Consider the following 20,987-nt stretch of genomic DNA (forward strand, 5'->3'; position numbering starts at 1 on the left):
GAGCTATCTTGTCTTACTTGTGGTGGGAAGCATCGGTCTGTATAAAACCTTACTGCTCTTGCTGAAATCTGGCACAGAGCTTTGCAGGAGACAGTCTGTTTGTGCCAAAGGCTGTAGAAATGGCAAGGAGCTTCCCTCTCTGTGACTCAGAGGCTCTAATAACTTGCAGGAAAACTGGTATTCGCAATGGCAACTACCAGTTTGTAACTAAGCACCCAGATCACAGCTAAAGCCTAGCCTGGGCCCTCTTGGAGGCAATCCCTTTGGCCAGGGGAAGAGGCCATCGGAGTAGCCAAGAGCCTGAATTGCTGCCAAGTTCCTGAAATACACTGCCCCCAGCTGTACACCCACTGCATTACACAGCAATCATTCACGCCTCCTTCTGCACCCAGGGTTTGCAGTGACACAGAGAACATGGCTCCCGTGGAGTCCTTGTCTGAAACCATGATCTACTGATCACAGAGCTCAAGGCCTCATGCAAGCCACTGTACCAGGGTACATCACTGCAGCCTAAAAACCTTCATTTTATAGACGGTTTGTTCCACAGCCACAGAACTAACTGGGGGTGGAGCTGGGTGTGGGTTCCCAGAGCTCAGCTTTCCATGCTTTAGTCACTAAGTGCAGCTTAACCCTGTTGCTTAAACTTTACAGTACATTTATTTTTACTATTCCTCTTCTGCTTATTCTACTCTTTTTCTTCCTTAAGAGTGTCTTTTTTTTTGTAACTTGTCTAACCAATGTGAGATACTACAGGTCAGAAAAGCAATTCTCACAGTGACCAGGTGCTAAATACACATTTCCGTAGCTTAATAGTGATAACAGACATTAAATGATCAAGTTTATACTTGATACCTACACATCAGTAGGCCTCTCTCCCTCCCTCCCTCCCTCCCCATTGTGCCAGGTGCTCTACAGAGCAGGAGTCACTCCTTGCCCTGAGGAGTTTAACTTCTAAACAGGCAAGGCAGGCACAGGATGGAGAGCGGCAGAGATCACACAGAGCAAACACGGCCACAGCATATTAGTGCTAGGATTGTAGGGAGGGAGAGATCGCAACTGAAGAAAAACAAGGGGAGAAGGAATATACAAGGAAGACTGCAAGCTGTGGGAGAGATGGAAGGAGAGGGCTAAATAAAGCAATTCATCAGCTCCTCTCTTTCCAAAGAGCAGAGCTTACTCTCTCAGTTTTTCCTTCCCAGCCCCTGTTTTGCACTCCCAACTTCCTGCTTTGTGTTCACATCCATGCTTTCAGATGTTCTAGACTCACTGGGTTCGAAGCGTGAAGGCGGCACTGGTGATGGAGGTGGGCAGATTAAGGCCTTTGGTGATCTCCCGCCAGATCTTCTTGTTGATGATTTCTACTAGCCCTCCCTTCTCAGTCACCAGTTTGTAGAGCATGTAGAGATCCAGGATCTGTTTTGCCATGATGGGGATCCGATTGATGGGAGTTCCTGCAGTGAAACAGCCAGGAAGGGAACACAGAGTCAGACAGAGAAAACGAGGCCAAGAAAACCAGCAGGTTGGTGCTACTGATCTTCTTTCTAATAGGAAATTCAGGCAATTCTATTTGTAGCCTGACTTGAGGCCTCTCTGTGGGCAAGTAAATGAGCCAGAGAAGTGTAGCTACACGGCACGTCCTTTTCATGAAAAACCCCTTCCTGTAGGCAAAAGCAATTATCAGACAAATAATAACCTGCAGCTAAGAGCAACTTCTAAAATAGAAAGAGGGGAAGTAGGGTCTATTCAATCCTTGGGGCAAGGCAGCAGCACAGAGGAATCATTTTTTATGAACTCCCAGGGCAATCTCAGATAAAAATCTGTACCACTCACACTCAGGAAGGGGCTGAACAGTCATGCAGTATGAGCTACTCGTACATCGGGATTTCTCTCCCCAGTATTTGCTACGCTGTACGCTTGGGAACAAAAACGGAAAGGGGCACATGACACTTGGCAGCATTCTCTCTCTCTCCCACATACATTTGCTCTCTGTCCTCTCTCACAAACATAGGTATAACATTTTGCTACGGCTTCTGCTCATACAAAGCATTTTCTTCCTCCCACTTTTCCCTAAAGCAGCTCCTAAATGCTACTTCCCCTACTTTAAAAGCTCTTTCAGTCCTCATGCGATACCAACATGAGGTATTTCTCTCTGCGTTTGGGCACGCAGAGAGAAATTAGATAACAGCTGGTTTTAGTCTATTAACAGCCATACTGACCTAGGTCCTTCCAGCTCAGCACCCCTTCTCTGCCAGAGACTTATATGTGGCAGGAGCAGTGTTGGGCAGGAGAACATGGAAAAGCTTTCCGGCATCATCAGCCAAGACAATTCTCCTGTGGAGATGTTAGCAGGATGTTGCTTCACCACTTCCCACTCATGCAAAGGCTAAACTAGTGAGCTGAATGCTGATCCTGTGCATTATCACATCTCTGCTCATCCTGGCTCTTCTTTGAGGTGGGCAAAGAAGGGGAAGGAGACTGAGGAATTGTCTCAAAACCTTCTGTCTCCTGCACTTAGGGACCACCTTCCATTAAAAAGGAAGCCTTCCCCTCCACCATGACCAAACTTCTCCCAAACGCAGGAAAATATTGAAGCTCTTTTCTGCTTTGCTTATGTTTAAAGAGATACTTGCTGGATGCACGTAGACCTTCAGCTACAGTTTCTAAGAGATCAGAAACCTACAGAAACCTACAAATCAAACCCCAATCCATTACTAAATGGGACTTGGGGGCAGATAACAGGGCAACGTGAGATGTGTGGATGAGGCTACCTATGTACCTTGGTTACAAGCGCAACCCAACTGCTGGAGCAATCGCTTGCTGCAAGAGAGCTAGAAACATGGGGTTGATGTTGTAGGTGAATAAACAAATGGCACAAGAGCGCATCAGAGCATCTCAGTTCAGACACTGACTGCTTCCCCATCATTATCGCACTCAGGGTTAGGAGATGGAGATACAAACTCGCTTTAGCCTAGCTAGAGAGAACTAGATCATACTGCTGGACAACAACCCAGTTTTGCAAGTCTGCTGCAAAGCCAGGCATCCTCACCAGTGCTGCACTGCTGAGAGAAGCACCCAGGCATCCAAATGCACAAAACAGGGGACGGTTCTATCCTTGCTTGCACAGGGCAGATGCTGGGAAACAGCTTTGCCCTTCCTCTTCAGTTTTGGTCATCTTATGGGTTAACATAGGTACGAAAATCTGACTTTTAACCTGATAGCGCGCTTTTAGCAGCACCTTAGAGTGATAAAGTGTAGGGGGTTTTAAAAGGTCAAACTAATGAGATTTAGGAAAGGAAAGGAAGAGGAAAAAAAACGCTGATGTAGCAAACCTTTTATTCCACATAGGAAATACTGTCGTGGATCAAAGAGCAGTCCATCTGAGGTCAGTATCCTGTCTACGACAATGGTCAGCACCAGTCTTTACAGGAAAGCCTACGAGATGCCGTAATGGACAATTATGGAATACTCAACCCACAGGGGAGACTTCTGCCACCGCTCATCAGCGAGTGATTCGGTTAATGCCCTGAAGCAGAGCAGTTTATGGCCCTTATAAATGGGTTTTATTCTGTTTAGTGAAAAGGAGTTCAGCTCAGCTCTGCAGATGTTCTCATTATATGTGTAACTGTGTAATTTTTTTTTTTTTTGAAGCCTATTATGCATTAGCCCATGGCAACAATTCCCGCAGGTTAATGAGATGCCGGATAAAAAAAGTAAACTTCTAGAGTTTTAAAGGGCTGTCTTCAGTTTCACTAAGTTAGTAACTCTTAACTATAAGAAAAAGTAAACAGCAATCTCATCAGGCTTCATCTGTACTCTCTGCTCTTTTATATCTACCCTATCTTCTTTTACTTGCCTTCTGTCTAAACAATCCCTTCCCTGTCGACAACAGAAAAGTCCATAAAACAGTAATTTCCAAGCTATCATTCATAAACTGCATCAGATCCTCTTCCTGCATTTCATATGCTACAGTTCCCTCAGGAAGCAGAGAGGGAAACGTTCCCAAATTGCCCGAACGCCTTCTGGCTCCGCTCATTCCAGCCAGCCGGCCCATGCCAGGAACCGGTCCTTTCCCAAAGATCAGCACGTATGAATGCGATCCTCCGTTTGGTTTGGTTTTTCCTCGCCCACCATTTCGCCTTGGTGCGCGCGGTTATAACAAAGATTAAGAGCACAGTAACAGTGTCATTTCAGACCCACGCGGCGGGCTGGAAGCGATCATGTTACCAGCCTTAAGTTATCATTCATCAGCTGAGCCATAGTAACCAGGCAGGCACGTCCAGCCCTCTCCAAATGCAAAAGCAGTAAAGTATTTATCTTGGATACCCCCTAGCAAAGAGGTAGGGGTAGCTCTTCCTACCCTCCTCCCCCTGCCAAAGAAAACCACAAATCACAAAAAAAGGCCCTTCACTGGCAGTTCGTCCTTTCTGCCCCAGCAGCGACAAAAGCCAAAGTGTTCCAACACGGTAAATCGCTAAGAAAGCTATTAGCACTACCATGCTGCTAGGCAAAGCCTTCGCATTGCTAGGGCAGGACTGAGACCTTCTCCCCCTGCTCCCGCAGCAATCCCGTGCAACCCCAAGCCACCCGCTTTTCCCCAATCCAATTTAGCGAATGGTATTAACTTGTCCAGCAGGGACTTTCACCCAGCTCTCTCCTTGGGCCGCGAGCAGATGGGGTAGCTGGAGAGTGAAAGGGAAGGGTCACGTGTAAGGTTCCTCCGGCAAACAAGCCGCTAGTACGGAAACGTAACAAAACAGCCACTTTCCAAAACTCTGCATTTGTCCCAAGGTTTCACCCTTCTCTAGACTCTCCCATCTCAGGATCTGAAAACACATGCAAGGAAACTTATCCAAACACCGCTGTGATAAAGACAAACATCGCCTACATTAGAGAGAAATAAAGGCTTAAAACGCATTTCCAGGGAGCCTGTTCATAGCTGGAGCCGAAACAGCAATCAGATCTGACCTCCAGGCCTCATGTTACCACCCTTTTGACACCTTCCCTTCCTGAAGTTTTCTTTTAAACAAGACCTCCAGATTGAAGTGCCCTGGAATTTAATTAGCAACTCTATAAACTAAGCTAAAAGCTATGTTTTCTTTCCCCCCACTTCTTTTTCCCCTCCTGTAAAATTTAAGCAGGCAGAGAAATTTTACAGCAGGGACAAAACTAATTTTATCATTCTAGCATTTATAGGGGGAGATGGGGTAATTTTCCTTTTATACTTTTGCATAACAGAAGGCCTCTCTAAGCAACGTTCTCTGAAGCGGGACGGGCCAGGGAACGGGAGAGGGGCTGGGGTTTTGGACCTGGCGAATTATCTGTACTCTTCATCGAGTCGGCCAGAGCTCAGCCCGTTTCAGAGGGGCTCACGGAGAGAGAGAGATGGGAAGTGGGGAAAGGCTGCTCTTCCAGCCCCCTCCTCCCCCAGCCCATCTCCGAGGAAAAGCAAGGCGATAAAGTCTTTATTGGAAAACCCCAGCGCCTGAACAGGAAAGGCTGAAAAACGAGTATCAGGGGACGATTGGATGCTGAAGCAGAGCGGATCCTTTCACAGGCGGCTGCAAGGCTTGTCAGGGGCCATGATGGATTACTGTCATCTGGCAGCATCAGGATTAATGATCCGCAGGTCAGAGGGGAGAATTCCAGAGGGAAAGGTCAGCAGCCGGGGGCACAGCATAAGACTTGTTGCCTTTTGATGGCAAACTCATTTTACTGTACTCTCAAGCTTGCCTCTCTCCACTCTGCCAGCTCACGGAAATGCTGTACGTACCACACTTACAGAAAGTTGGAAGCCTTGCCCAGCCCAAAGGAGAGGGTGAGGAAGACGACTGGCTCCTCTCCTCCTTGTCTTCTTGGTAAACAATTTTTCTTCCTCTTAGTAGAGCCCCAGCCACGCAAGCCCTGGCCACCTCTCCTTGAAGGCATCACACACACACACACACACACACAAAAGGGGCAAGGAGGCTGTCTCCACTGGAAAAGGGTCGCTGCATAACTGATCCACAAGCTCTGGGACAGGTATATGCGCTGTGCCTTTCTGTTGCGTTAACCACGGGGCAAACGGAGCAGCAGGCAGCCTCCTGCTCCTGAAGACCCAAGGCCGGGAGAGCACAGCCCAGGGGTAAGAGGCTGCTGACTCCAGAGAACCTACCTCCCCCTTTGCTAACTGGAAGGGCTGCGAAGAGGACAAAAAGCCCCAGTATGACACTGGAAGGAGGAGGAGGAGAAATCATCCCGTAGCCCATGGGCTAAGCAGCTTTCTGAAGGGGAAGACAGCTGTAAGTACAGTTCAGACTTGTGGAATAAAGAGTTTCCCTGGAGGAAGTCTGACTGTAGCTATAAACATAGCTGTCCTTCAAGGGAAATAAGCAGCCCCTTCTGCCAAGCTGTTTCACCCCTTTCAAAAGCCTCTTCTGTTGCAAGGAGACATAATAGAAGTCTAAAGGGCTCATGTGGATAGGCTTGAATGTCCCCTATGTCTCCTACACCAGAGAGGCAGATAAAGCAACTGTATGATTTTTACCCTTCAGGAGCTTTTTAAGAAGAAACTGAGCAAGATGTGAACCCCAGATAATCTTTGAATGACTATTTTTACATCTGTTGGCAATGAAACAACGCCTGAGAAAGAGGTGCTGGCTGAGCAGTGAAGTTATCTGAGCTTTGCTCCCCTGCTCCTTTCCGACGATAGCCACTGCTCACTGCTGTGGAGCCTTCCTATCTGTCGAAACGGACCTGTACTTTGGGCTGAAGTCTTCCTCACCCTACCTGAGCACACTGCCCGCAGTGCTTTTCTTTCTGCTCCTCACCCTATCTTAGCCAAATTCGGAAAGTACACCCCACTAAGCTTTTAACAGAATGAGTCTCCTCATTTTGTAGGGTTTTTGCTGGGGTTTGAGTCCTCCCTAACGCAGATCCCCTGCCATGAGACTTTCTTGCCTCATGCTGAGCCATGCCCACTGTAGGGAGTTCCCCAACATGAAGCAGCGTGAGCCATGACTTGTCCTGCGTGCAAGAGACAAAGAGCAGTTGATTATAACCAGCCTGAAGCTGTATTTTCCAAGTCACTTCCCCCTCCCATCAAATTTCGTTTCAGAAACGTCCATTTCTAGGGAAGAAACAAAGAGGGGGTGAGATTCCCAAACAGGTATTTTGCTGAGTAACATTCAGAGCGTAATCAAGCACGCCTTGGAGGTAGAGGTGAAGAGACACAGAGGGACATTTTTAGCAACAACCTGTACAGATAAGGAAAGAGCTGCAGTTTCCAGCTTCCAGTCTCCAGCAAACTTGTCCAGAGGGAAGGAGAAGACAACACTAGGCCGTTAAAAGCAGTAGGCTTTCCCCAGGAGACCACGGAAAGTCCACAATGATTTAAAAAAATATATTAAAAAAGTAATTTTGAATCAAATCTTGAAGAGTTCTTCATGTTCCTTTGAGGGGAGAATAGGGGAGTAACTGCTTGGTATGAATTCTCTCTCCACACTCCGATGGCTAAAGAGAGGTAAAATTCAGTTCACCAGATAACCAGCAATATAGGATACAAGCAAAACAACCTCAGTCCTAAACTGCCTCAGCTCCCACTTTGCTAAAATTCCTCTCCAAGGACAAATCCTAGCTGGTTTCATGCCAAGTTTTTGTTTGTCATTTTGTTTTGAATCTGTCCTGAGGATTCATTCAGCGTTACAATAAAAAGCAATGGTGGACAGAAGGGAAACAACCTCTCCCCACTTCCTCTCTGCCCGTGCCACGGCTGATCTAATCTCTCCCTGCACTCCCGGCACTTCCACAGCGGGCATTCTCACCTCCCAGTGGGAATGTCACCACCTGATCGGCAAGCCTGCAGACCATTAGGCACTCCTATCAAAGCGGGAGCCAGGAGAGAGGGTAATTAATCATGCTCTATTTGACAAGAGGCCCCCTTCTTATCTGCACCCCTCGAAACACCATCGGTTTCTGCTTCCCTCCTCAATAAGTGAGCCTGACAGCAACCCCTTATCAGATTTCAGCTGCTGAACCGGAGGCAGCCTAACGGGCATCCACACGGAGGCTCTCGCAGTGACCAGTGCCCCAGCCATATCAGCCAAGGCTCCAGCCGCATTGACCTTCCCGCCTGGGGTGCCTCTCCGTGCCAGAAATCGAGATCCCATGGAGATTTACTCACTTGCACCAAGCTCAACTACAGCCGCTTAGCGGCTACTGACACAGCTGGGTCCAATATAGTCACTATTACAGATTTCTTCACCAGATGTTGAACAGCCATGTTGCTGGTGGTGAGGTTTCCACACATATGACCTTTGAACTGAACAGACAAACTCTTCTTCTCTAGCCAAAGATGAGGTACAAATACAGGAAGAAACAGCGAATCAGGGCCAGCTGGGGAAGATAAAGATAGTTTGGGCAGGCTGCATAAAGTCAGCAAAAATTGGAGTCCTTCATGCCAGTTCCACCTCTGGATAGTTCCATCCATCTGGATATCTACAGGGTCATCTCTTCACAGTGTTGAACTGTCTCTGTTGCTCAAGAGCAGTTCATTCATCATCTGAAAAACATGCTGTCAAATTCAGGGGGGGGAAGACTGAGACCACAGCACAGAGGAAGTACTGATATGAGGAAGAGCTTTGGAAGAATAGGATTTGAAACAAATATCCAGTCTTTGAGATGCTGGAGAAACATGTTACAACTTAACATCTCAATCTTCAAGGGGTGGGTGGAAAAAAACCTTTGACTTGATCACCCAGTTCTCTGTCCCCTGGAAGGAGAGCCAGGGATTCAGCAGAGTACACTGGCATCACATTAATAAGCTACATAAAGATTCATGCAAAGTGACAAGAGCCAAACAGACCCAAATTATTTTGTGCCCTTTCCATTGCCAACTCAGCTCATAACAAAACATGCAAGCTGCTCACACATTCTTCATGCTGGCTAAACTTAAAACAAACCTTCTGTAGCCCAGAACCAAGTAAATTCTTAATACTATTTTCCCGTTAACCACAATTGGAGCTTACAATATGCAATACTCTCTCTAAAATCCCATTTTTCAGCTGCTTAAAACCCAGGCATGTTAATTATTTGAGTTGAGAATTACTTGCACTAGAAATTTACCCAGAAAGGATTTTTTTTTTTTTTTTTACAACTTTCCAAACGGACATTTTCACAATTAGAAAAAAAGCCTCTGGTCTCTCCATGTTTGGAATGAACATTTTGAAATTGAAAAAGAAGGGGAGGAAATTTGCTTCTTATAAGAAGGACCGGCCTTTTAATACTTCTGTGTAAGTTACCCCCAGTTTGGCCAAGTTAACCCTCTACCCTCAAAATATCAACCCACATACCAGGTGAAGACTTCTAGTCACCTGGCAGCTAAGTTCAATGAGCAAGACGTCCCCTGCAAAGGTCCTCTGGGTGCTACAGCGACCCCCACACTGGATACAGGGCTATCGATGCAATTATGCTCTGAGGATCTAAATTCAAGTTGTTTGGAGGTCTCAGTTACAAGCACTTTACTTTGCACCTCTGTGTTTTTATCCTAGCAACATTTAAAAGTGTAAAGTACACAGGGTAAGGCATTCTCTGTCCCCTGCTCTGAAAGGCTCACACCATTTACAAAAAGAATACAGTAGAAATTAAACCAGAACACCAGTTCCCCCCTAAAGCATAAGGAAAAGTCACTCTTACTCAAAATACAAAAATGTGTCCTAAAATGTTTCACCCATTCTTTAAACGAGGCACAAAAGTCAGAGGTTTAGCTATGTACGGATCCAGGGGTCTAATGCGGAAGAGAATTTTGCATGGTTATTTTGGATCATCCAAAACAGGCCTCTGCTGAGGAATCTTTCACACAGGAAACGCTGGAACTGGGTTTGGTGCAGTGCACGGAGTGAGAATTTTCCATTGCAGAACGTCTTCTGCTATTTCGGGGAACATTTGTTGCTGCTCAGCGTTAAGCAGGTGGAGTGAACAAAGGATGCTGAGAATGTATGTCTACTGATGTCTCGTTTAGAAAACTACCATGCTTAATTCAGATTCAAAAATATCTCCAGAGGATCAAAAGAAGAAACCCGCAAAACTGAAGCAGTGGAAGAACGAAGAGTATTCCCTGGACAAACACTTAATAAACACCACTTTGCCTACAGATAAAAGAATCCACCAGTAAATGCTTTTGTCAATACTCTGGATTTGTTGTATTTCCATATCTAAAATGTGCAGACAGAGCATACAACAGCAGGAAAACATTAAAACCACACGGTCAGACTTACAAAGCCCCTTCTATGTATATACACATTAAAAAAAACCCAGAATGGTCAAGCCATCTGGGAAAATCAAGGTCACACAGAAACCTTGAACAAAATTAGTAGAGCTGTACAATTGGAGACGTTTTATGAGGTCTTCACAAAGGCAGTACTTAAAATGAACAAAACTGCTTCCCTGGAAAGGGAGCCTTTCCTAACACACCAGAGCATGCAGTTAGAGCTCCTCCTCATCAAATCTTTTCTCACGAAGGATTTCTTGCATGAACACTGCTGATCATTCCAGAGGATGAAACTGTCCCACTAGTCCGGTGCTCTCCTGACAGGCACTAGGGGAATACAGTCAGCTCCATTACTGGTGGCTGCCTAAGCTGCGGTGAAGAAAAGTCATGCCACCAACAGATCGTCACTATCTAGAGGCAAAAAGCAGTCTAGCTATGCTATCTAGTACATCCTACAGGGCCAATGTCTACATTTTTCTGCTGCTCATCATACCTATACCTTTGTTATCACATAAAAAAAAAAAAGACAGAGCTAAAATTTAGCTTCAGGTTATATTCACAGGGTAAGAAAGGCCTGAAAAGAAGTGGAAGATGTCACCATCTCCAATACTGAGCCTGGTCTGAGGAAGACATACCTGCCCGTTTGGCTGTTTGGCATGCAAGCTGTCAAGCCCTCTGCAGTACAAAGCATAAACACTTCTCTTGGAGGGCTCTGGTACAAGAAAAAAAGACTTCAGAATCTCACCTCAAAATATTTAACATGCCAGTGATTGAAAGCCCATAAAGGCATGAAAAGCCAATCTTGCTATGAAAACGCAGAGATGTGCAAAGCATTTCATACCGCACACATTTCTATGGCAAAATTGTTTTCGATAGTCTTGAGCATAAAAGATGGGGGAACACAAGGCTACCCTCAGTTACTATAAGGCATACAGCACATTAACGCTCTAGCCGTGGCTCTTGAAAACCCTCTTTGCCAATTCACTTTAAATTCGGAAGTAACGCAGAGGGACTGAGGCACACCTCTACATATCCGGTGGAAGTTTGTCCGCTGGCGCTCAACAGTTAGACAGATTTGCACAGTCTCTGTTGGTGCGACAGCAGCGGCACTGGGAGATCTGCTCGTACCTCAGCGCTCAAAGCCAGCAGAGATACCACGAGAGCGCTGGAAGGCACAGTATCGCTCGTGCCTGCAGTGATCCCAGCGGCACACAGATCAAGTCCAGCCCCCAATGCCAGAAACGCAGCTCTGCTGTGAGCAGTGCAACCCACCACAACAGCGCACTAGCAGCAGGGTCTTAGGTTCATGCCCTTAAAAACACCCTGAACCACCAACTGGCCCATCATCTAAAGAGTGGCTCCTCACGCAGCAGGAGACTAATATAGCTTCTGAGAAGCCAGACCTCCAAACACCAAGATTCAATTTGTCATAAGACGCTCAACAACCACAGAGAAGGAGGAAACCCACTGCTGAAGTTGGTCATCCCCACGCAGTTTGAAGAAAGACAGCTTTCAATCTGAGATTGCAGAAGAGCTGAGAAAGGGGCAACTTAATATCTTTCCCTGGAGCTGCATCAGCAGGTTGGTCCTGTTGGTGGGTTGGTTCAAAGTTAGTCCCGCACCCTGGCTGCTCTTATCAGCTGGTCTCCCCTCCTCTCCCCATCTGCCCCTTCAATCACAGTCATGGTGGGACTCATTCACCTAAACACATACAGGGAATAAAACATCCAACAAAGGAAGAGTTACAGCTTTCCTCTCATCTCCCTCTTCCATCATTATTGCTACCGAAGGGCCATTTTATCACTTGCAGCTGTGGTCATTCAGCGACAACCTGCTGTGCTCAGAGGCAGATGAGACCTGCACATTTGATCTGCATTAAGCCCGTTTCATGGGTTCACATTTCGAGGTACATTCCAAACAGCGGCACCAACAGCCAAATCTTTTCATCCCTCAAAGTATTGGGTAGCTCCTGTGAAATCTGTCATTTATCTTTCACATTAGATTTTTAGGTTCAGTGTTAGTTAGCAACCTGACTGTGCGCTCCATCAGCGCCAAACAAGGGCCAGCGCTTCTCTGGACTCTACTGGACGACGGCAAAATCCCTGTCTTTACACCAGCAACATCTATTAGCAGAGCTGCTTTCCATTCCCTTCAGACACAAGGTGCAAATTAACCAGCTCTTCACACGTACAAGCTAAGAAACACAGCACTTTGCTCTCAGGTGCAATGAAGCCTCAGTTTTATCCATCTTTGAGGGACTCTTTCACAGAACAAGGCAGCCGTTCAGCCTTGTTTGTTTTAGGATGCTTGCTTGGCACATAAAGTGGGGGGGGGGGGGGGAAGAAATTTAAGTCTGAATAGTATCTTATAACTGGGCTGTATTTGTCCCCAGATTTTTGAACATACCAGAATATTGGGGAAAGAAAAAAAAAGGGGGGGGGGGCAAGTCCACCTGCTCACCAGAAAAATATAGTCCTGCTGTAGACAGCAGTGAGGAGAGCAGACATGGGAAAGAACTGAACAAGTTCAGCTTCTGCAAAACCAGGCCCTGAACCAAAATAATTTTTTTTTTTTTTTGCTAAGACATAACAGTTCAGATCACAGACAGAAGAGTGGAGCTGCCTCTCTCAGTCCAATCCATGCTATTCAGTTTTCACATCAACCTCAAGAAGCTCAACTCCATAAAGTCCTTCTGCCTATTTCTTTTGAGAGTGCTAAAAATTAAACAAGCTCTCAACTGCCACGTGCCTTGCAATCTCCCACAGGTGACGTGACTCTTACATTTTGTTTTCCACTCTCTAGAAAACAAGGGAGTCTCCAGAAAACAAATACACTTGGAAATGCCCAGTTGATTAATAGCTAAACTCGTACAGCAAGCAGCTGGTGACCAGCTCAGCCTCTGCACTGGGAATGTGTAAATCATAAATAATTAAAAGGTAATAGGAAGGAGAAACCAAAGCATTACGCAGGTTTCTCTCTGGGTACCTTGTGGTTTCTATTGCTGTCAATCACATCCTCAGGATTATTGTCTTGTACGTTAGTCATCCCAGCCCTCACGTTAACAAGTGAGCTCAAGTTAACATTTGTAAGTAAACTAATTAAGTCGGGTTAAGCCTCTGCCCACGAAAGCCAAAAATCACTGAAATCTGGTTCAAGTTTTTCACTGCCTTGGAAACAGAACTGCACGCTGCCGGACAGTGAAAATTTACAGAGGTCGGCTCTCAGCTCTAGCCATGCCAGGAAAGGACAGGAATATGAACAGCAGCAATCGCTGTGTCTGGATTTCCTGTTTTGGATAGTCCTCCATCTGCTCGTGATTTAGTCATTCATAGGAGGGGACACATCCAGAGATAAAATACTGAGGAGTCAAAACACCAACTCCAGTTGCAACCCGACAATCAGACCGAAGCGACTGAGATGCTGCATCAATATGCTTTATTAGATTCTCAGGGGCATAATCTTGCTGGTGACACTAAGAGGGCCCCCACTCCAAATACACACAACCTGTCTTGTTGGGTCCAGTATGCTCTCAGAGAATGTTATGCCATGAAGGAGCAAAGGGCCCTTTACATATCTGCTTTACACACTTGCCCCTCAGAACTCAGCAGATTTTATGGAAACAATGAAAAGGACCATAGTACAATTTAGTATTTTTTGACCGAAGAATCTCGTTGCTGGAAGAGTCTGATTCACCTGGCATGTTGAGAGAGGTAAAAGAAAAAGAGCACCGTAAAGGATTTGCCAGAAACGATCAGAGAGAGATGACCAGCCACCTGCAGAGATGCGTGCATCACGATCGGTACTAACTCTCATATAGGAATTCCCAACGGCAAAAATCCGTATTTGGAACTCCCGACAAACAGTCTTTTCTCAGTCCGAGATTCAGCTCTGTTCCTTTACACAGAAGTGCCACATCTGTTCAGTACGTGTGCCACTGACACACATACTGATAGCCACTGGGCATTTCAACCAGCAGAGGGTTTGAAATCATTCAGACAATTTAAAATAAAACCATAAAAATAAAGCAGAGCTGATTTCCGCTTCAGAATATTTATATTTTACATGATACCACATATTTGTACAATTTTATTATATGTACTTTATAAGGAGGGAACCAAACTTCATTATCTATGGGACAGAAAGAGACTTTTGTGATACTCCAGCTGAGCTACTTCACATATACATCACCATCACTGTAATGAGAAGAAATACAAGTAGCTGATACCATAAGGAAGAACTTCAAACTGTGCCCCCCATGCACTCAGTTACAGAAAATTATACTAAACACAAAGCTGACACTCTGTGAATCAACAGGAAAACACATTTTTGTGTCTATTTTCCCAGTCCCCAGATTGTGTGCTCTTATTCTACACAGATTGTCTGCAGGGGCATTCACACTCAGCTTCCGCAGGCCATTAAAATAGAACATGAGAAGACAAGCGATCATGCCACCTGAACAGCTTATTCTGAAGAGAATCCACATGGACAGTTAGCCTTGTGGCACAAATCCTTGGGGAACCACGCTTTTTGGGGTCTGCAGTGCATGGACAACTTCTGCAGTGGGTAAGAGCCAGGACAGAGAAACAGCGCCTATGACATTAAATAAGAGGGCAGGAGAGTTCTTCCTTAGTGAGCTCCTTATCTCCCAAGGCAATTATCTCAAGTCTTACTGTTGCTCTCCTACCTAATCTGCAAGTTCAAGTGCTGGATTCATGCTTTCCAGCTCAGGAGGAAGAATTCAGACTGTGGCAGGATTCCAGGGTCCAATTTTACTGTATCAAATTCATATGAGAGCTCACTCACCTCTCTTCTGCATAAAGATGAAGAGATCATCCAGGAACTCTTTCCGTTCAGGGTCACTATCCAGTTCATAGAGCTGGGGGGAAAAATAAAAACGAAGGTACAATCCACATTGAGACAGATGGAAGAAATTAATACTATTACTTTATTCTAACAAGAGTCACCTGGTGTTTGTACTGGGGGGATACGAAAGGCAACCAGTAAGGAGGCAAAACAAAGATGGACTTCTGACCTCATCAGTGGACAAGGCTGAAGCAATAGTCTCAGGACCCTCTTTTAGGGTTTGTCTTGCTCAGCCTCTCCGTAACTCAGGCAGGTACAGTACAGCTTGGCGTTCTGAAGGAAAGAGGGTTCAAGCCTGCTGCAAAGCAGAGTTTGAAACCATTTGAGAGCAAAGGGGAGGAAAACTATTAAGATAAGCTGAAAGAAGTCAGAAAAGAAAGATGACACAACCAAAAGGTATGCAACAGTGATTCAGGGAAGATCAGTGGTCCATACTTTGAGGCTCCAGGGAGGTAAATATCTCTTCAACTGCTCCGAACCTCACTGTTCCCTCCTTCAGGGTTTGTCACATAAGTGACAAACTCCAAGTCCCTTGAAGGAGGAGATGAAAGGATAGAGCTTTCCTGTGACAACTAATGCCTAATGGGAAAGGGTCCTCTAAAATAAGCCAGAAAGCAGCAATGCAATACAAATATGAAGAATCACCCTGGAACCAATTTGCTGGAACCAATTTTGTAAAAATGCTTCAAAAATCCAGCATTTCCAACAGTTTCATAGGAAGTTTATCCCCAAAAAGAGATACTGTATGCTAGCGTTATCTGCTGGCATTTCAGAAGGGGCAGGCACGAGACTATCATCTCTTACAACTAGCTCTTGAACAGCAAATCTAATTTTCACCTATCAAGAATCCTATGAAGCCTTAAAGTGACCGGCTGAAAGGGTTGAAGTCAGTCTCTCACTGAGATACAGGGAGGTATAAAACAAGGCAGAGGAAGAGGGCATAAACCTATCACTGGACAAACATATTTCAGCCTCTCTCAAGAGACGCAGCTAGTTACTTGGCACTCATCTAGATGTCAAAAAGAAGAGGGGCTTATTGGGACCATTTCCTATGCAGCTCTACACTTTCTTACACACTAAGCTCTGGGGAAGAAAACGCACCACGGTATTTGCAGAGCAATTAGCTACACCCTTTCAGAAATGGCCAGCTTAGTTTAAAATGAATTCCTCTGGCTACTGTGACACATTGCTGCCACATTCAGATCTTTTACCACAATGCTCACCAGTTTCAAGAAATGAAATCCTGTTCCGCCAGCCAAGGAAAGTATCGACCAAAATTTTAAATGTCATAATTATAGTGGTTATGAAGTCTTAGTGCAAGCCGCATTCCAGGAATCAAAAGCAACAAAATAACCCAACTTTGCAGGTTTATAGCCAGAGGGCTGCGAGATACCTTCAGAGCAGCTTTCTCACACATTCCCTCAGTACAGAAGAATAGTGAGGGCTCAGCAGATGCTCTCAGTCACAGACCAGTGAAGGAATACCCCCAAAGTCACCCCCCCCGCCTTCTCCAAAACCTGACCAGGCTGACCTTGGCAAAGTCTCGTGAAATTTCTCTTCCTCGGCATCCATCACCTTCATCACTCCAGGTCACGCTGCCGTTCTAGGGGAAGAGAAAGAGACAGATGAACGGGCAGAAGGATTGCCAGGGAAAGGCTTGGGGGACAATTCCAAAAAGCTTGCAAATGTGCGTTTATGGGCACAAACACATGCAAAGGAAGACAGCTACTGGCTTAGACCAAAAAGACGAGAAAGAGGAGGGACACCTGTGTTTTATTTACAACACGCGCTCCTGGAATCTCTGACACTCAGCTCAAACTGAAAAACGTCATTTGGTCTTCCAGGTGAATACTGAGGGTAGGGGATGTTTCTCAACTCTAAGATCTTTCCCACAGAAGCACAGATGCAAAAAAGTTGTCTTACACTATGGAAAAGGAACATTCTAACGGAAAATTCTCAACACGTTTAACAGCCATCTTCTTCCTTCTGCTAAACACAAGCATGCTAACGCCCCTGCAGCAGGTGCTTTGCTGTAGCAAGGATCAACACCTAACTAAAGGGGCACGACTGTTGCTCTCCACGTTCACCTTTTTACCAAGTACACATCCTAAGAGCTGCTGGTGACGGGGCGGGTGTTATCCACATCTCCCTGCTCACATAGGGCTGTCGTTCCTTCCTGTTACCCGGCTGACACAGAACTGTTCCACTTCACTTTTGGAAATGCCCGTCTGCCCTCCCCTTACTTGTCTACAAACTAGAATACAGAAATAGGGAGAGATGCAACTGGAACACTTTTTGCCAACCCGGTACCCCTAAATCCTGAAAGCTACTGAATCTGGATTCTCCATACAGAAATGGAAAGCTCAGCCTGGCTGGATCAGGATTTGTTTTTCTTCAGCATTAAGAGGACTGCTCTAGTGAGGCCTATTCTGCGTGGTAAACCATCACCGGGACTGGAAACCAGCAAATCGGGCAGCACTGAGAACAGAAGGATGATCCTGGACACTATTCAGGCATCTTTAAACCACGACGTCCACAGAGCCTTAGCTCTACAGCCAGTGCTCCAGAGCCACCCATGCAAAGAGAGTAGCCAGTTCCACCTGGCAAGGTGCTTTGTCTGTCCTCTGTCCTGTTTACAAACTCAGCATCCTAAAATAGGCAGAAATGCACTGAAGACTGAAAGAGATTTCAACAGGAAAATACAGGTTAATTAGAGATGTGGTCCAATAACTGAAATCTTGGAGTCATCTGGTTGTGACAAACACATTGAATTAAAAAGACGAATAGCTCTTGTCAAGGCCAGCCAACGCTACATTTCCCCCTTTAAGAAACGCAGCAGTGAGCTGCCTTAATGCCTGCTGATTTCGTTTGAGCCAGTAATTCCTGCTGGAAAGTCAATTATCCAGTGAGTCCCATCAACTGAAAGATATTTAATGGGGGATTATTGCCACTTCTGTTATGTCAGCTGTTTATTACAGCAGATCAATTCCCAGCCCTCTCTAGGAAGAGATCTGAAGACCAGTTTTGTTCACAGGAGGATTCAATCTGGGTGTCCTTTGCCACCAGAGATTAAAAACACAGGTTTTTTTTTTTTTTTTGCTAATTATGGTAACATCCAGCTGCTCCTAAAACCTCACTGATAGGAAGCCAGTTAGCTCAGATCAACAAACATATGTGAAGAGTCAGAATAAAATATACCAGCTAATCTCTTCAGAAGGCAACAATTACTTTGCATCCTCAATTTGATAATCTAAGGCAACATGATTTTTAGAAGGAGAAGGTTTTTCTTTTCTTGTGAAGTTTACACTTAGTTGCAAATTCAAGTGGCAAAACCCCGCTCATGGCATCAAAAACTAAACTGGGTACTCCAAGAAGCAGAACACTTGCATTCACAAGGAACTTTGGTCACGCTTAGAGCTTTATTCTTATAGATGGGGGGACACGGGCAGGGAGGAAAAGGAGGCTTAAACAAGAGAGCAATTCTCTATTGCTCGTGGGTTTGAACTTGATAAAAAATTCAGGGAACAAAACTGTCCACAGACTTCAAGGTTCTTCAAAAGTTATTTTTCTTGTTTCCTTTGAAGGAAAACTGTAGTTAGAAATAAATCAAAGGATCGTTAAAGTTTGGTACACTGAATAACAAGCAGAACGTACGTGCACTGCTTTCCATATCTACATCTTGAGATGTTCAAGAGCGCAAAAGTAATGCTTCCCCCACATCTAACTAGGCAAAAGGAGATAGAAGCTAGCTGACCTTCATCACAGGGCTTCCCTACGCGTCCAAAGAGCTGGCAGAGATCGACGTCCCCTGGCATGACGACAAGTGATCTTAGGCGACCGAGACAGCAGGTAGTATTAATGTTTCCTCTTGAAGGAGCAGGAAAGGTGGCCCCACAGTAAAGCCATAAGGAGATAGATAAGGAGACCACACCTCATCCAGCCCAGCGCTCTGGCGTAAATCATCAGCAAGGGCGCGTTGAAACAACTCAGCTGCCTTCCCGCCGACCCATTCCAGCGGCCCCGTATGGGCTGTGGTCTCTGGCAGACGAGGGATAACACCTTCAGTCATTCCACCTGCTTTGAAAGCACATCTGTGACTATGCCCGGTGAACCTCTGCAGCCACCAGGCCAAAAGAAGTTCTACCACAGGCTCTGCTCCTTTTATTACAGGCTAGAAATGTTTTCAGGCCTCTCCACTGCCTGCCACCAGCACTGCTTCTCACTGCACAGCAGAGACATGAAGACAGAGAGCAATTTTTTGGTTTTGATAGCAGAGTTAGTGAAGTCTCGGGCTAGCGTAAAACGTCAGCTCAGCAGTCGGGGAATAAAGCCTCATTTACGCAGGGAGCAGAGCGCAAGCACTGACAGACACTTTCCCTGGCCTCGGCTTTCATCCTGAGAGCCTGACTATTCTGCACACCAAAACCCCTGGGTCCGTGCCAAGACTACAGCCAAAGACACCAAACGTTGACGGCTCTTAGAACAGTCCTGCAACATGGCCCTAGATCTACAGTCGACACAATCTCTGAAACTTCAGTGGATCTCACATGACAGCTATCCCCACACTACTGCCAGCGATTCCAGCACAACTGGAACCGCTAAATCAGTACAGAGCCTTGCAGAGGTCCTCCACGCAACGCTGAAGGCTTTTTACAGAGCAACAGAGCTCAGAGGCAGCTTTGATAGCAAACTTCCTTTCCAGCCCTCCTAGGAAAACAAAGTTCCCCTGCGCTGAGAAGCCCTCCTCTGCACCAACAGCAGGAACCTGAGAAATCAATATATCCTCACAAGTCATTAAGAGACCTTTGTATAAGTCAGGCAATAGTAGCAGGAAGGAAAAAAAAAAAAAAAACACTGTTCAGAGAGGCAGGTCATTCTCTGGGGAGAAACCTGCCTCTCCCTCCACCGCTTTGTATCAAGGGAATTTACTGGTGTTTGACAAACAGCCGCTTCCACAGCTCTTGCATTACCGCAGGCCAGAACCGAGCTGAAGTTTCTTTCAGAAAAAGCCACCAGAAGCAGCACTGTCTCAGCTCGATGCTCCGATGCCAAGCGTTAGCAGGAAGGCAGAGAATTTGGTAAGGGATCCCTGTGTTTGCAGGCCAGCTCCGGAGCCCGGGAGCCTCGCCGCGCGCTCTCGACACACCTCGGAAACCATCAAAGCGCCTCCCGAGAGGCTGTAGGCCTGACTTTAGAAGCAATTATATCTGGAGCTATTTTAGGATTACTCCCTAACCACCTGGAATATCTTATTAGAGGGAAGCTCAGATGTCCAGAGCAATTTTGGTTTCCAATCCCACATTCAAAAGCTAGAGGTTAACCCTTTCGTCAAAAAACAAAGAGTTTTCAAGGAGATGGACGAGGGAATGACAAACACTTCCCTGCCTCTCCCAATCTGTTCTTTTCGGGACAAAACCTTACAAACGAGTAGCCCAAATTCGTGTCTGTAGGACAGTTACCACTCATATATCACCACCTCAAATGTCTGTCATGCCCAGAAACTCGAGAAAAAAAAACTAGTTTTCCAAAGGATCAAAACTTCTAAACAAAGGTGAACTTTCAAGGCAACCAAAGAAACATCTCAGTGTTTCCTTCTCCCATTATGGTTGCACAGATCATGGTGGCAGTAGGTACGAACATTTCCAATTTCTTACCAATACCATAACAGCTCTAGTCCCTTTTACAAGCCGTTTCCTTCTCCCCCACCCCGGTTTCATAGGGCTGTTTGAGAGGGACTCAGCTAAAACCTGAGCAGGTTTTATCACACTACAAAGCTGTACTCAAAGGACAGACGCTAAACTGGAGAGAACCCGCTGAAGTTTTCATAGGTAAAAGAAAAGGGGACGACTTCTGGCCCTGAAATTCAAGCTTGTTCTGCACC

The 20,987-nt window shown here is 45.8% G+C and overlaps 1 protein-coding gene across 4 annotated transcripts in view; it reads right to left on the minus strand.

Annotated features, from left to right (window-relative positions):
- The window catches only part of ARID3B (AT-rich interaction domain 3B), a 43,932-nt gene that overhangs the window by 11,320 nt on the left and 11,625 nt on the right, over positions 1–20,987 (minus strand). For all 4 annotated transcript variants that reach the window (XM_068958184.1, XM_068958185.1, XM_009682647.2 and 1 more), the window contains 3 exons: positions 16,638–16,709; positions 15,047–15,119; positions 1,268–1,451 (listed from right to left, as the gene is read on the minus strand). In XM_068958184.1, coding sequence (XP_068814285.1) covers positions 1,268–1,451; positions 15,047–15,119; positions 16,638–16,709 — 329 coding nt within the window. The remainder of the gene's footprint in view (positions 1–1,267; positions 1,452–15,046; positions 15,120–16,637; positions 16,710–20,987) is intronic.

Source organism: Struthio camelus, chromosome 12 (assembly GCF_040807025.1).
Source record: "Struthio camelus isolate bStrCam1 chromosome 12, bStrCam1.hap1, whole genome shotgun sequence".
Lineage (NCBI taxonomy): Eukaryota > Metazoa > Chordata > Aves > Struthioniformes > Struthionidae > Struthio > Struthio camelus.